Source organism: Mustela nigripes, chromosome 16, assembly GCF_022355385.1.
Source record: "Mustela nigripes isolate SB6536 chromosome 16, MUSNIG.SB6536, whole genome shotgun sequence".
Lineage (NCBI taxonomy): Eukaryota > Metazoa > Chordata > Mammalia > Carnivora > Mustelidae > Mustela > Mustela nigripes.
Window position 1 is genome coordinate 24,976,545 of NC_081572.1, and position 16,590 is coordinate 24,993,134.

A 16,590-nucleotide genomic window follows, 5' to 3' on the forward strand; every position below is an offset into this window, starting at 1 on the left:
CCCCCCCAGCCCCCAATGAGGGGCTCGATCTCATAACTCTGAGCTCATGACCAGAGCCCAAACCAAGAGTCAGTTGCTTAACGAACTGTGGCACCCTCTAACCCTGTTTTCTATGGCTTTCAGGGGAGGGAAGACACCAAGGACACCCCAAAGCAGCTCTGTGGACCCCCCAGTTTTGCCCCTGCCTTTCCTTCTAAGGACCTCTGTTTTCCCTGGCCCAGTACAGGGGTGAAGGCCAGGGCCTGGATAACTGGGTCCCACCGTAACCTCCCCCTCTGTTCTCCCGCCTCTCAACAGCGTGCAGGTGGAACTGTGCTTTGCTTACAACCAGAGTGCCGGGAACCCCAACTATAGGAGAAACATCAGTGAGTGTGGGGCTTTGAGGGGGGAGGGGCATGCTTGCCCAGGCACTGATAACACCCCGTCCTCCCCCAGCCCTGGCCTACACGCTGGAGGCTGACCGGGACCGCCGACCGCCTCGGCTTCGCTTTGCCCGCAGCCAGTCAGCCGTCTTCCACGGCTTCTTCTCCATGCCCCACACACGCTGCCAGAAGCTGGAACTGCTCCTCATGGTGAGGGAGGGGGCAGGGCCAGACAGCAGCTCCAAGATCTGGAGGAGGGAGGTAGATGCCCCGACAGGTCAGGGGCAAGGGACTGAAGTCTCCCCAGAGACAGAGGTCGGGGAGGTGGACCTGGGAGGCCATAAGTCTGCAGTGGGTACAGTGCCCAGAATGTGCTAGAAAGAGATAGGGCCTCGGAATGGGGATGGGTGCCAAAGGGCTCATCTCCTCTTACAAAAGTGAGGGGTGTGGGACTCTTGGCTTAGTTGATGTCTGGTGGGCAAAAGGGGCCCCTGAGTGTGGGACCAGCTCAGCCCCTCTCTAGGATATCTAGGTTGAAAGAGCTCATCCTGGGGACCCCAAGGATGAAGGGAGGCTCAACAAGCTCCACCCCCAATATGTCCCCCCACCCCCAACTCTAGAGAGAAGGAGGCCCCTCACCTTGCTTACAGATCTAAGTTGTAGGAAGGGGGTCAATTTGGTGATCGGACCAGAGGGGGTTCAGCCGTACTGGGGTTTTTCAGGGTGGGTGGAGGCTCAGGTCTTCCTTGAGGATTCAGGGTGGTGTGAAGAGTCAACTTGGGGAGAGGGGAGGGGAGCGCAGTGCTGGGCTCAGCTCCCCCTCCTTCCCCAGGACAACGTCCGCGACAAACTCCGTCCCATCATCATCTCTATGAACTACTCTTTACCTTTGAGGATTCCTGAGCACCCCCGACTGGGGCTGCGGTCCCTAGACCCCTACCCTGTCCTGAATCAAGCGCAGGTTCTGGAGAACCACACCGAGGTGGGTGGGGCCGGGGCCTGAAGGGCCGGGACCGGGAGGCCTGTGAAGCCAGATGTCTCTGTGCCTGATAGGCCCTCACGCCTCTGGCCACCCCCAGGTCCAGTTCCAGAAAGAGTGCGGCCAGGACAACAAATGCGACAGCAACTTGGAGATGCAGGCAGCCTTCGTGTCGGAGCTGGGGCAGCCGCTGAGCAGGTGAGCTCTGGGCCACGCTGATTGGCCAAGGGTGGGGCGGGGCTTCATTGGTGAGGGGCGGGGCCCTGCGGGTCTGGGGGATCCTAGGGACTTCGGAAGATTCAAGGGGAGGAGCCTCAGGGAGAGGCGCGCTGAGGGCAGGGATGCTAATTGGCCACGCAGATGCTTCTGGCCTTCGCTGGCCAGGAAAGGGGCCTTCTTCTCCAAGGGAGGCTGGAGGGTGGGGCTTGGCTATTCCCAGACAGAGCTTACTTCACTCAGTAGGCCTGAGGGGCGGGGCCTAACTGATCCGGGGCGGGCCTGGGACAGGCTCTGGGTTCAACCCCGGGGGGTCCTCCCCACTGCACCCCCAGGCTGCAATACAGCAGAGATGGCCGGAAACTGCTCCTGAGCATCAATGTGACCAACACCCCCAGCAGGGAGCGCGCTGGGGAAGATGCCCACGAGGCACTGCTCACCCTAGCAGTGCCTCCTGCCCTGCTGCTGTCTTCAGTGCGCCCCGTGAGTGCCCCCGGCGAGTGACCCCCACAGGGCTCGGAGCCCAAGCAGGGCCCTGGGAGCGTTTACATCCTTATATGCATGTCATTTACATGTGTTCCCACTAGTCCCGTGTTCACCCCGCTTCCTCTTGGCAGGGTTTCCTCAGGTGCTTGTGGCGGCTGTAATGCTATAGGAACCTGTAGGCATCAGACCCAGTGCCACAGGGAAGTGGCCGGAGATGCCCGACTCTGACCACTCACTCCTGATTCCTCTACTTTCCTCAGGCTGGGACATGCCAGGCCAACGAGACCATTGTCTGTGAGCTGGGGAACCCCTTCAAACAGAACCAGAGGGTGAGTGTGGGCCATACCTTCCCAGGCCTTTGGGTCCCAGGCTGCTACACTGATGAGCTCCTTAACCCTGCTTCTGCCTGCCTGCTTCCCAGTCTTCCTTGAAGGAAAGAGCCAGGGTAGGAGACAGAGCAATACAGGAGGACATGGGGGGAGGCCCAGAGACTAAGAAAAATGGGGCCATTGGCGATGCACAAAACTAGAGCAGGTGGAGGTGAGGAACTTGATTTTGCTGTGCACCTACTATGTGCCAGGCCCGGAGTCCAAGACTTCACACTTTTTTTATGCTGCAGTTCTCACAAACGTTTGAGGAGGTAGATGCTGTTTTATAGAAAGATAGTATAGGCTTAGTAAGTTACAGTAACTCTGGTGCCTGGTAGCTCAGTCGGTTAAGCACCTGGACTCTTGATTTTGGCTCAGGTCATGATCTCGGAGTCACGAGATCAAGCTCCCCTTGGGCCTCTGTACTTGGGGGGGTTGCTTGAGATTCTCTGCCTCTCGCTCCCCCTCTGTCCCTCCCCCTGCGCATGGTCTCCCTCTCTCTAAATAAATCTTTCTTTAAAAAAGAAAGTTACAGTAACTTGCTCAAGGTCATGTCATTGAAAGTAGCAGAGATGTCCTGGACAGAGAAGAAGGAGAAAGGGAAGCTGGATGAAGCTAACACGGTGAAAGTGTGGACGCAGGTGGCCAGGAAGAGATTGCTTGCCCAAATCAGAGGGGAGGCCAGAGAACCAACTCCCTCGAATAGAGTTCAGTCCCTCTCTCCCCCATGGCATCACCCCTGCCCAGGCCCACACACCCCTCTCTGCCTCCCTGTTCCTCATGGCAGATGGAGCTGCTCATCGCCTTCGAGGTCACTGGAGTGACCCTGCACACAAGGGAGCTCCAGGCCCAGCTGCAGCTCTCCACGTGAGTGACCTCAAGAAGCCAGTCCATGGCAGGGGTGAGGTACCCTGGGACCTCCTGCAGCCCTGGCCTTAGCTGACAGCTCTTGCCTATCCCCTGCATTCCTTCCTCAGGTCAAGTCACCAGGACAACCTGTGGCCAGTGACCCTGACTCTGCTGGTAGACTACACGCTCCGGGCCTCGCTCAGCATGTGGGTACCATCCCTCCCCCAGTCTCGCTGTGACGGTGCACGGGCCACGCTGTCCTCAACGTGGCTCCCAAGCTCCTCGGACACACCCCTCTAGGCCTAGTATCCTCAGGCCTCTGCTTCCCCTGGGCCACCCCTTCCCCTAACAGCAGTCACTATTATTACTCTTGCTATTATTACTTCCCTTGAAAGGCAGGTAGCAGTGGAGGAATCAGCCAGCCCGGGGCCAAGATTTCGGAGTGGCCCTACCATTTCAAGGGAGCTCATTGTGCTAGGAATTTTACATCTAGCAGCTCACCTACTTCCCACAGCAGCCCCATGTTATAACAACTTCAGCAAACTCCATTTTACAGATGGGGAAGCCGAGGCTCTGGGAGGATATATAACTTGCTTGAGTGATAACTGGTACACAGCGAGTGAATGCAAAGCTGGGATTTATCTCAGGTCTGCCTGATGTCAGAGTGGCTGGAGTTCGCCTACCTTGGTGCCCACCCCCTCTGCCAAGGCCCCTCCCACCCCCTCAGACTCCAGCATCTTTCTCACCCCTAGAGTGAATCACCGACTACAAAGCTTCTTTGGAGGGACGGTGATGGGTGAGTCTGGCATGAAAACTGTGGAGGACGTGGGAAGCCCCCTCAAATATGAGTTCCAGGTAAGGGGGCCACAGGGACCCCAGGTGGGGACTTCTAAGGCAGGGAGGGCCTGGGGTCTGAGGGTGTGCGGGTTGGGGATGGGTGAGATAGAGGTGGTTTGCCAGGAGGCAGTGGCCATGACACCCCTTGTGCCCACAGGTGAGCCCAATGGGGGAAGGGCTGACAGCCCTGGGGAGCCTGGTCCTAGGGTTTGAGTGGCCCTATGAAGTCATCAATGGCAAGTGGCTGCTGTACCCCACAGAGATCACCATCCACGGCAATGGGTCCTGGCCCTGCCGGCCTCCTGGAGACCTCGTCAACCCTCTGAATCTCACTCTCTCTGTAAGGACACCACTGGGGGTCTTGCGTTTACATCTCATTTGCATCATATCTCATTTGCATGCTGCAGGGCAGGAAGCCCAGTGTCTTGCCCTCCTTCTCCTCATATACCTTTAGGAACCTCTCTCTTTGCCCTGCCCTTTCTGCCTTTCCCCTGATTCTACTTCCACTCCTTCCTCCCAGCTAACATCTTCCTCCCTCCTCAGGTCCCTGGTGACAGGCCACCATCCCCACAGCGCAGGCGGAGACAGCTGGACCCAGGGGGAGGCCCGGCCCCCCCTCCAGTCACTCTGGCTGCTGCCAAGAAAGCCAAGTCTGAGACCAAGCTGGTGAGTGGCCAGGGCAAGGTTGGGAGGGATCATCTGCATCATCACAGGGCATGTGGGCACCAGGGGGCACCACAGCAAGGGAGAGAAACTGGGCACACTAGTCACCAGGAGACCCTGGTCTGATGGGGTGATGTGACCCTTGTGCCGTCAGGAGCCCCTAATCAGAGGGAGGAAGACTCATTTCCTCCCTCAGTGGGAATCCTACTGCTCTTGTCCTTGAGGAACAGCCAATCCAGGGGGTCAAAGGAAGAGACGCTGGCTTAATTCCCAAGAGCCCCATATTTTTGGGAGTGCTATAGTGGCCCAAAGTCTTGGACATTAGAGCTGGGGAATGGGAGAGGCAGGATGGAGGGGAGGTGGGGAGATGTGGGTGGTGCAGGGCGCCCTCTGTTGGAAGGGAGAGAGGAACAGGCCCGGGAGGCAAGTGGAGGCCTAGCTGGGTGGAAGAGGTAGGAGCTAGTGTCCCAGATGGGAGAAGCTGGCATGAACAAAGGCTCAGTGTGGGACTGGGGTGGGAAGGAAGTATCAGGTGCTGGGTCCCATTTATAGGCAAAGGGACCAGATTTAATGTCATCTACATCCTTGGCATCTCTATGTGCTTCAGTGTGGAAGTGTAGGGGTGGGGTGGTATGCGTGAGCGGAGGGGTGAGGTGGGGCCTCTTGAGGTCAACCATGGGTGGGATTAAGCCAGAGGAAGAGCCAAAGGGAAGGCGTGCAGCAGGAAGAATGTGGAGCCCCAGACTCTCTCATGTCCCGTTTCCTCTGTGCACCTCAGAAGTGCGGCGGTGACCAGGCCCGCTGCGTGTGGCTGGAGTGCCCCATTCCTGACAGCCCTGCCATCACCAACGTGACGGTGCAGGCCCGAGTGTGGAACAGCACCTTCATTGAGGTCAGTGCCTGGGTCTGGAAGTCTCTACTGCGCCCCCTCCAGGGTGGGGAGAGTAACAGGGAGAGCGTGAGGCCAGGGTCACAGCCAGGCCTCCTGCACGTCTGTGTGCCCCTGTGTGTGCGTGTGTCAGTGACAACGTCGGACTTCACCCAGGAGGCACTGTACACCTGCCCCTGTAAGCCTGTCAGTGTTAGTTTGTGCATCTGTGTGTGGATGTGGTGTCATGTTCATCTCCAGCCAGAACAAGTCCGTTCCCTCCTGTGTCTGTTCCTTTCCCACCCCCACATTGCTGCGGTGCCGCTCCCTCCCCCTGGAAGGCCAGCTTTCCTTCTGTTATCTCTGTACGTGAGCTTCTCTTCAGCCTTCAAGCTCTCCCCGGTTGCTTCACCACCAGTGAGGTCTTTGCTGAGGTTTCCAGCTGCAAACGACCTCTCCAGAACTTCCTCTAAAGCTGCGCGTGCCGCCAATTACGCTCTGCTCTGGGTCGCCCTTACTCCCATGCCAGCCCCCTAGACCAGATTTTTTCTGCAAACGAAGAGATTATCCATCTTTTCAGCTTTTGTGGGGCGAGCAGTTTCCGCTGCAAGTCCTCAGCCCCGCCACGGAGCACCAGCCACCGTAAACAATGTAGAAAGGAACGGGCGTGGCTGTGCGCCAAAAACATTTTATTTACAAAAGCATGTGCTGGGCCAGATTTAGCCCAGGGACCTGACCCTAGACCATGACCTTCCTTGTCCCTGCCGTCCCCTATATCCGGTGTCGGACCCGATGCAGGAATGATGTGGATTTGTGTATGCAGATGCCCGGCTCTCGAAGCCCTTGGGATGCTGCTTAAAGATGCCCAGTGGTGGGACGGTGCCCTGGGGAGGATGCTCAGGGTCAAGAGGGAGGCTCTGAAGGGCTTCAGATGCTTCTTTGGACCCACCCCTTCCCCCTCATCCCTCCATCCCTCCAATGCAGGATTACAGAGACTTTGACAGAGTCAGTGTATCGGGCTGGGCTACCCTGTTCCTCCGAACCAGCATCCCCACCATCAACATGGAGAACAAGACTGTGTGGGTGAGTGAGCGTGTAAGGAGCCAGAGTGCCTGGCCCGGGCATGGGGGCGGGGGCAGGTTTTCAGAGCACCCGCACAAACGTTAGCTACGAGGTTCTCCATCTTGGCAGTCCGTGAGACTCCTCTGGAGGGCTCCCGGTGTCTGGACTATACCCCTAAGCCGTGAAATCTGAGTCTAGGGAGGTGGGACCCCAGGTGGGATATGGTTATGAGTCCCCCGGTGACTCTGCTAGGGCTTACTCGATCTGCACAACTTGTCTGTGAGGGTGTTGCGTCTCGGTGGAGACTTGAAAACAAAGTTCTTAAACTTGATTCTGAGTTACATCAGAGAGGGGGGAAAAAAGAACAAAATTGTCCATTTTTTCGCGTAAAAGCTAGTGGAGATATGGAGGACATAATATAGGAGATGAAGGGAGGGTTGCTTAAATGTATTGTGGTATATCTCCTAAAATAAATTGAGGTAGCAGAGGAAAGCTGGAAAGACCAATGATATTTACATTACGTTACATTACGTTAAGTTACATTATGAAGAGATACTACGTTATGTTATGAAGAGATGTTTACGTTACTATCCAGATGGCATTTTTAACCAATGGAGAAAGTTGGATTATGAAGTGGTGTTAACACATTTGGAAAGTAAAGACAGACCCCTTCCCTCACATGATAACCAAAAACTACACTGAAGTTAGATTAAATATTTACGTAGAGGAAATAAAACTTAATATACCAGGAAAAAACCTCAGAAAATAATTTAATAATAATCTTTAATTACGGGGAGAAGGAGTTATTTTACTAAACCCAGAAGTTGCAAGGGAAACATTTGGCCAATCAAATGTTATATTAAATTAAAATATGTTTATATATACATATATAAAATAATATATTGTATATTATATATAATATAATATAACACAAATGCTATATTAAATTAAAATACAGATTTTAGGGGCGCCTGGGTGGCTCAGTGGGTTAAGCCACTGCCTTCAGCTCAGGTCATGATCTTGGGGTCCTGGGATGGAGTCCCGCATCGGGCTCTCTGCTCAGCAGGGGGCCTGCTTCCCTTCTTCTCTCTCTGCCTGCCTCTCTGCCTACTTGTGATCTCTCTCTGTCAAATAAATAAATAAAATCTTAAAAAAAAATACAGATTTTAAATCTGTATATAGTGAAAGAGATAAAGAGAAACTAGAAAGACAAACGATAGGTTGCTTTTAAAAGAGTTTCCAGCATATATGACAAAGGATTGATGTATATTTTTAGTGTGTCAAGGTAAAGGGCAGCATAACATAAACAGGCAGAGTCCACAGGGTGAACTAGGAATGGTCACTTCAGTAGTGAGGTCATAAAAATAACAGCAACAAAATTTTTTTTTTCCCATCAGATTGAAAAAGATTAAAAAACGCTAAGGCTGTCTGGTGCCGATGAGGTAGAAGGAAATGCTATTGAATAGTTAGAGTATAAATGGATAGATTGTTTTTGGAAATGAGTTTGTCAATATCTATTAGAGTTTAAAACGCACACTTCCTTTGATCCAGCCCACAATAATATATCTTAAGGAGCTAATAGGACAAATATGCGAATATAAATGTACGAGAATATTTGAAAGCGTGGTTTATAATGGCATGAAATTGGAAACACTCTACATGTCTTTTGGTAGGAGATCGGCTCAATAAATTGTGGCACATTTTGAATGGCTATCCAGTCATCAGAGATTAGGTCAATCTTTCTTAATTGACATCAGGAGATGATGGTTATAGCTGAAAGAGGAGGCAGGTCGGGTCACAGGAGGGTAGGTGCTGCACAGAGACCCTGCTTATGTGGAATAAAGGACGTGTGTTTAACCTGTGCATTAGAAATGATGGAAAGAGATTCACCAAAATGTTGAAGAGTTATTTCTGGGAAGTAAAATTACTGGGAACCTTTAGTTTCCTTGATATCATCTGTATTTAAACAAAAATAATAATCAAGGGCGCCTGGGCGGCTCAGTTGGTTGAGCGACTGCCTTCGGCTCAGGTCAAGATCCTGGACTTCCAGGATTGAGTCCCGCATTGGGCTCCCAGCTCCTTGGGGAGTCTGCTTCTCCCTCTGACCTTCTCCTCTCTCATGCTCTCTCTCACTCATTCTCTCTCAAATAAATAAACTCTTTTAAGAAATAATAATAAAAATAATTTTAAAGAAATAATAATGTATAGTCAGAAAAAATTTTCTCCCAATATATATAAAATATATTATATGTAATATAATTTTATGTTATAATATATTCTATAACACTTATGCTACATGTGTTATGTTTTATTATTATATACAGTATTGCATAATATGTTATAAAATAATATATTGTATATTATAATATAATATAACACAATTGTATATATAATAGTGTTTGATTACATATATTGTATGTAATATAATTTTATATTATAATAATATAAATATATATATGTGTGTATGCGTGTGTGTGTGTCTATCTCCACTGTAGGGGAAGAAAAATAATGGTACTACATGCTCTTCATTCTTTGTTTTTTGTAAATATTTATGGACCACTGGTTATGTACCAGGTATTGTTCAGAGCAGTTTACTGATAATAAACACATTTAATCCTCACCAGCAACCTATGAAGTAGGTATCATTTTCATAACCCCTATTTTACAGATGAGCAACAGAGAGGTTCAATTATTTGCCCAAGGTCACACAGCCAGTGAGTAGCACAGCTGGCACTTGAATCCAGGTAGTCTGGCTCCAGAATGCTCTTGACCACTTTGCCATACCATGAGGCAGGTATTATGATTTCCTTTATCAGAGAGCATGAAATGGAGATTCAGAGAGGTGAACTTATTTGTCCAAGGCCACACAGTTCAAGGATGGAGCGGATATTTAAGCCCGGATGTGTGGGTTACAAACCCAGACTCCAGGCTGCGACCCAGATCTGAAGCTGGTCCTCTGGGGCTGGGTCTGCATGGAGGGAAAACCAGAGGATGGAGGTATCTGCTGCTCTCAGTGGGCAGGCAGGGGCTTTTTCTGGTCCCTGAGTGCCCCCTGCTGGTAGTAGGTCAAACAGCAGGGTGCTGGGTCCTGCTGGGACAGGATGAATGAGCATGGGGTCTAACGGGGTGGTCACAGGGCTGAGCCCCTTGTCACCCCCGCCAGTTCTCCGTGGACATTGACTCTGACCTGGTGGAGGAGCTGCCAGCGGAGATCGAGCTGTGGCTGGTGCTTGTGGCCGTGGGTGCTGGGCTGCTGCTCCTGGGGTTGATCATTCTTCTGCTGTGGAAGGTTAGGACCCCAGACCACCACTGGGATTCCCACTCTGGGACCTCCTGCCAGCAGACCCTCACCAGCTCTCCCCTCATCCCATTCCTCATTTCCACCCACCCCCACCCTTCTCCCATGTTGTCCCCACCTTCTCCCCAGCTTCCCATCTCAACCTTGCCCCCCACCCTCCATCCTCAGCTCACCCACCAGGACATTCCGGCCGGGTTAATGGGGGGGGATCTGCAAGCTGGAAAGGGGAAGCCAGGAGCTCTGGCTTCTGGCCACACCACCAAGCAGGGGATGGGATCCAGGGATCCAGGCTCCTCGGCCCTAAGCCCCAGCCCATGAGTGCTGCTGGCCAGGACCCCCCCAGCGCCCCCTGATGGCCCATCCCCACCTCCTCCCCTCCGCAGTGCGGCTTCTTCAAGCGAGCCCGCACTCGCGCCCTGTATGAAGCTAAGAGGCAGAAGGCGGAGATGAAGAGCCAGCCGTCAGAGACAGAGAGGCTGACGGACGACTACTGAGGGGGGCAGCCCCCTGCCCCCAGCCCACCCGGGTAACACGGCCTCTGGGCCCTCTTCCCTGAGCCCCGCAGCTGGCCAGGGCCTCTAATTCTGTCCTATCTGCTCTTCTTCCTCATGGGCTCTCTCTGCACCTCACTTGGCCCCAGCACCACCCCACGGAGCAGGCCACCATCTCCCTCCATGCCCTGGGAGGGCTCAAGAGCTCTTCTCACTGCCTCCTCCTGCTGAAGATTTGGGGCCCCAAGAGGGAGCCATAAAATGCTCCCTGTGACCCCTTTGTTTTCTGGGAACCAGAAAAGGACCAAGGCCAAGGCTAGACCCCATCTATAGGCCCCACAGCAAATATCCAGAGTGATTCTGCACCTCCAGAGAAGGAGGGCACTAGGAGAGTCCTTCCCCTGGACCTATTACCTTTCCTCCTCCGAGCCCCTCTGGGGTGACACGCTGGCCCCCCACCCCCACAGCGTGATCAGGGCAGACCGGCACACTTGCTGCGTCAGCAGCGTCAGTGACCACCACTGTCTCCAGCTGCCTCCCCCCTCCTCTCTGCCTTCCTCAGTTCCTCCTTCCTCTGGGGCCGAGGGTGGGCAAGCTCGCCCTCCCTGTCACAGTGCAGGGAGATGGCATGTGTTCGGGTCAGGGGTCCTGGCTTTGAGGGCTTCTGCTTGGGGGAGGTGCTAAGCACATCTTCCTGCAACCTCAAGGGCTGGATGCTGATGTCCTTCCTTTTCTCCACCCCTCCCCCATCCCCCAGTGTGACTTCTTTAAGCGGACCCGCTATTACCGGATCATGCCCAAGTACCACGCAGTGCGGATCCGGGAGGAGGAGCGCTACCCACCTCCAGGGAGCACCGTGCCTACCAAGAAGCACTGGGTGACCAGCTGGCAGACTCGGGACCGATACTACTGATGTCCTCCCCAATCCCACCCCTGCTCCCCCAGCGCACCTTCTATTTATCATAAGTTATGCCCCTGACAGTCCACGGGGGCCACTGCCTTTGGCCGGCGCCGGCAGGTTTGGGCACACACACCCCTCTAGCACAGGCACGTGCTGTCTAGCCACAGGCTGCTCCCCGTAGGAGGGCTGGAGCTGCGGGGCCCTGGACACATGGGGGTGCCCACTGCCTGTGGACTTATGTTGGACATCACGGATGGTACACGGACATACGTGTCTCCGCCTCTGCCTGTGCCAAAACCAAGCCAAAGGGCCTCCGCCAGAGCCAGGAGGAAGAGGCCCCCTCTGTGGTGACCACGCCCACCACCATTCACACTGGACCCATCTTGAGCCATAGTCACTGGACTGACTGCTACTGAGACTACTGCTGCTGACAGGGAACCACGCACCGGGCTCCCCCAGCCACTGCTCCTGGAGATCCTGCCCCAGAGAGCAGGGGCCCGCCTCGGGTTGGCTATGGTGGCATTTCCAGGCCCTGGCATGCTCAGATCCAAGAGCAGAGTGGACTAGAAGGAAGGTCCCCAGGACAGCTTTCCTTCACAGATCTTTGCAAGGCCTCTCTCCTTGCAGGAGATGCCTTCTGGGGAAGAATGCTGTCTGAAGGAACAGAGACAGACAAGCCACGGCACAGCCCTGGGAGCACGGAGGGATGCTCAGTGAAAAAGGGGGCCCATCCCACTAAGGAGCTGTTGGAAGGAGAGAGGAGACCCCACTTCTCACTGACCACTAGCATCCAGGCCTCTGAAGGCCTGGAGAGACACCCACCCACCCATTCCCTACCCCCCAAGATCATGGAGGGAGCGACACTTGAATGTAGGACGGGGAGAGAGCCCTGTCCCTGCCCCATCAGCTGGACCTTGCTCTGCCCTCAACGACCATGGGTAGGGGGCCTAGAAGTGGGGTTCTTGGCTGTCCTTGGCTTTCAAAGCCAACTTAGCTCTGCCTCCTCCCCCCATGGGCTAAGTCCTGAGGCCCATTCTAGAAGTTGAGGCTGGTTCCAGGAAACCTCTCCTGACCCCTGCCTTTTGGCAGTCCCCCTTTCCCAGTCCCTACCCACTTCCATGGTACTGTAGCTGGGGAGCTCTCTCCCCCTCCTGTGCCTTCTTTGTATATAGGCTTCTCACGGCAACCAATAAACAGCTCCCAGTTTGTACGCTCTGCATCGCCTTCCCTTCACCCCCCCCCACCCCGTCCCAACCCCCTGTCCAGTCCGGTGATGTCAAACAGCTGACCCGTAGGTGGAAAAAGGCAGGGGCCGGGATCTGAGAGGCTGGCGAGGTGAAGATGGATGCGGGACGCACCAGTCCCTGCTCTCAGGGACATCCTGATCTAAAGGATGGTCATGGACATCTAGCTGAGATCCAGAACATAAAGTCTGGGAAAACACCTGAGTAGACTGGATAGAATCCAAAATGGCTTCTTGGTGGACAGTGTGCTGGCCCTGGGGAGGGAGGTGGAGGTGGTGGTGTGCCAGGTCCAGAAGAAGCAGAAAGCTACTTGGCTGTAGAAGCAGGTGGTCCTGGATAATGGTGGATGGAGGTTGGGTGCCAGGGTGGAGAGCCCAGGGCCCTCATCCAGTGGCTGGATTCAGATAAGAGCCTGCTTTTCTGCCTCAAGCCCACCCCTAGACACCATGATGAGTAGATCAGAGGGTGAACCAGTGACTCAAGACTAGAAAGACTGGAAGGTCATGGTGTCCGCCAGTGTCTGGGCAGAAGTACCTGGCGTTCTAGTCTTACGGCCATTCCTCCAAGGGTGCTTCAGTCCCGAAACCCCAGAGCCCACAGCATTGGATCAAGTCTTCTGCTTCTCAAGGTCACTCTTCCCCACAGGCCGGGGAGAACAGAGCAGTTCTGCGTTCCCCGTGACTTCTTTATCCTAAATTGTGGCATAGGTCCTTCTGTCAGTTGTCCTCAAAGCTATGACGTTTGGAAGACTTCACTGAAGGCTGAAAATCACTACTCAGAGAAGCCTAGCGGCAGATCCTCAATTTTAGCTGCTCCGAGAGCCCACAGACCCAGGCTATCCTCCCAGGAGCCCCACCCGATGTCTGCTTTGGTGTCCCCCAACTTGCTTCCCTGCCCTCTGCTGCCCCCACCAGAGCCCACACCTCCCACCCCTCACTTTCCGTGCTGGGCCTGCCCGTTCCAGGGTGAATTAACAGCAGAAGGTCCAATTCCCCCAGAAAAGCCCCAGCCCCTACCCAGAGGTCTCTGATCTAGAAATCAGAACCCCCAGGTCCTTTTCCAAAACCTGGGTTATTCACTCCGTCAGGAGTAATACTACACGTGGTGTTGGCAAAGCCCAGCTCAGGCTGAGCAGAGCTCAGGCCCACTCAGTCCTGTCCTTTGCGGACACTAACTGCTTAAGAAAAAGGTAGCATCTAGGGATCTACACATCCCTCTGACCAGTTCCACAGGCTCAGCCCCAACGTGTGTGTGTGTGTGTGTGTGTGTGACACTGTTTATGCTTGGATGAGAACACAGTCCTCTCTCTCTCTCACACACACACACACACCCTGCAGTATAAGTAGTCATTTTCAGGACTGGTGCTATACTTTTATAAAAGAAACATAATGGCAGGGGCACCTGGTGGCTCAGTCAGCTAAGTGTCTGCCTCTGGCTCAGGTTATGATCCCAGTGTCCTGGGTTCAAACCCCTTGACGGGCTCTTTGCTAAGCAGGGAGTCTGTTTCTCTTTCTCCCTCTGCTGTTCCCCCTGCTTGTGTTCTCTTGTGCTCTCTGTCAAATAAACAAACTTTTTTAAAAATCTTGCAAGATTTTATTTAAAAAAAAAAAAAAAGGTAGAGAAGCAGCAATGCCCACTTTATATAAAAGATAATGTCAAGCTTCGATAATGTCAAGCTTCTGGAGCTCCTTGGAGCTGTAGCACCTCCAAACTCTTCCCAAAGAGGGTCTTGGCTTTTGTGTCACTGAAAGGACCCATAAGGTGATCCTCCCCCTCTGGACACAGGTCTGGGTTGCACTTCCTCATTCCCCTCCTGGTTGGATGAGATCATGTGACTAATTCTGGCTAATCAGTTGTGAGCAGGAGGAACATGGCTCAATTCTGAGCTGAGACCGTTGAATGTTGGATGAGAGTCCTCACAGTTCTGCTTTCCTGATTCAGCTGCTGTAGAAGCCTGCCTTGAGATAAAATGTCTATCAGTCTGAGTTCCTGAGAATCTCCCTCCCACGACCAACCTGCCTTGTACATGTAATAGGAAATTTGGGCATGATGGGATGGGGAGGAGCTTAACCTCAGCATCATCTAACTTAGCTTGACCGAGCCATCCACTCCCATTATCACCCTGAGACAATCTCTGCAGAAGGAATTTTGCTCCAAGCACGGAGGCCACAATATAGAAGTCCAGCACTAAGGAGAGGATCATGGGTAATATTCTCTCCTATACCTAGTGTCAGAGTTCACAGCCTTTTCCTCATTACTTACATTTTTAAAAATGTATTTTAAAATGTAAATTTTATTTATTTATTTACTTATTTGAGAGAGAGCAGGGAGAGGGGCAGAGGGATAAGGAGAGACTCCTCAAACAGATCTCCTACTAAGCCCGGCACGGGGTTCAGTCTCATGATCTTGAGATCATGACCTGAGCCCAAAACCAAGAGTCTGATACTCAACTGACTGAGCCACCCAGGTGCTCCTCCTTACTTAAATTTTGACAATAGTAATAGCTGTTAATGATTAATTATTTATTACGTTTATAGGCGAGGCACAGGGCCGGGTTGTTGTTGTTGTTGTTTTAATCTAAGTACCTATTTGCAACCTGAACAGGGCACCCTCCAACATCATGAGTGATTTAATTGCTAGCTGGAAGGATGTTTGGTGGTCCTCCCTGATGACTCTGTGGCATGTCTGCCTGGTGGTCCCCGCTCTTTTTTTCCTTTTTTAAATGTGCCTTGTGCTGTGCCTGGTGCTGGAAATAGAGCAGTTAATTATACAGACAGCCCTGCCCTCCTGGAACTCAAAAGTCTAGTGGAGAGAACAGATGAGTCAGCAGATGATTTCCACTCAGTCTGATAGGAGCCAAATGGTGCTAAGGTTGGGCAGGTCTAAAGAGTCCTTAGAGGTAGCCCAGAACCCAGCCTCGTAGGGCTGGAGACTTGAAGAATGGATAGGTGGCAAGAAGAACAAATGATCCCAATAGAAGAGACAGTATTTGCAAGGGCTTGGAGACTGGAGGCGGGTTCAAGGCAGTAGATAACTATGACTGGGAGTTGAGCAGGGGAATGTGGAGGGGAGGAGGCTGGAAAGTTAAGCCAAAGCAGATCGTGCAAGAGCTGGAAAGGCACCAGTAAGAAGCAGAGAGCCACTGAAAGTCTGTGAGCAAGGGAAGTAACAAGTTCAGATTTGCTTTTGAGAATGATCCCCGAGCCTGTTTCCTCATCTATATGATGGGGATAATAATAGCACCAGAGAGCCGTCTGGAGAATTAAAGGAGATAATGATGCAGACAGTACCTGGTAACATAGGTCATTATTCATTCAGCTAAGAGTCCCTTCCGTTGGGAAGCCTCGCGCATTGCTCCGTGTTGACTGTAATCACATTCTGTTACACAGTAACTACTTATTTACTTATGCAGTTACCTCCCAAACTAAGAAATGAAATGATCCGGGGAGAAGACTACCTCCTTATCCTTTCTGTGTTTCCTGTCCCCATGACAACGCCCAGCACATATTGAGCACTCGGTCAGTGGTGCCCAGGGACTGAACAGTGAAAGAGCGAAAACATCAAAGGGACAAGACGGGGGCGGGGGGGGGGGGGGGGGGGGGTTGCGAGGGGGGGTCAGGGCGTACCGCGTTCCACCACAAGAGCGCGCGCTCTGTTCCGCCGAGAGCTCAGGGCTGCTGGGGAAGGGCGGGCATCCTGGCGCCCAGATCACCTGCCAGGACCTTTCTCTAAGGCAATGCGAAGATCGTCGCTTTCTCAGGTCAAATGAATAGCGAATAATCGAAGTGTTTTGAAAACTGCACTCGCAGCGCCGATGTTAAGGCCTGCCTCTATCACCGTCAGTCCTTAGGGTTTTGACTCCGGCCGTCCTTTCCCGAGCCGCTTGGTGGGGGGTGGGGTGGAGCACGTCTGTATGAGGGATTAGCATGGTCTTGCATCCTGATCCCGAAGTTTGCAAACTTTCCC

At 53.0% G+C, this 16,590-nt stretch overlaps 1 protein-coding gene across 6 annotated transcripts in view; it reads left to right on the forward strand.

Annotated features, from left to right (window-relative positions):
• The window catches only part of ITGA3 (integrin subunit alpha 3), a 30,167-nt gene extending 18,840 nt beyond the window's left edge, over nt 1-11,327 (forward strand). For all 6 annotated transcript variants that reach the window (XM_059380100.1, XM_059380101.1, XM_059380105.1 and 3 more), the window contains exons 12-27: nt 298-365; nt 436-572; nt 1,195-1,344; nt 1,442-1,539; nt 1,893-2,040; nt 2,304-2,372; nt 3,199-3,278; nt 3,389-3,466; nt 4,013-4,115; nt 4,255-4,437; nt 4,641-4,763; nt 5,539-5,652; nt 6,613-6,711; nt 9,854-9,979; nt 10,372-10,514; nt 11,237-11,327. In XM_059380100.1, coding sequence (XP_059236083.1) covers nt 298-365; nt 436-572; nt 1,195-1,344; nt 1,442-1,539; nt 1,893-2,040; nt 2,304-2,372; nt 3,199-3,278; nt 3,389-3,466; nt 4,013-4,115; nt 4,255-4,437; nt 4,641-4,763; nt 5,539-5,652; nt 6,613-6,711; nt 9,854-9,979; nt 10,372-10,482 — 1,687 coding nt within the window. In that variant the 3' untranslated portion in view covers nt 10,483-10,514; nt 11,237-11,327. The remainder of the gene's footprint in view (nt 1-297; nt 366-435; nt 573-1,194; nt 1,345-1,441; nt 1,540-1,892; nt 2,041-2,303; nt 2,373-3,198; nt 3,279-3,388; nt 3,467-4,012; nt 4,116-4,254; nt 4,438-4,640; nt 4,764-5,538; nt 5,653-6,612; nt 6,712-9,853; nt 9,980-10,371; nt 10,515-11,236) is intronic.
• Nucleotides 11,328-16,590: the final 5,263 nt, after the last annotated feature.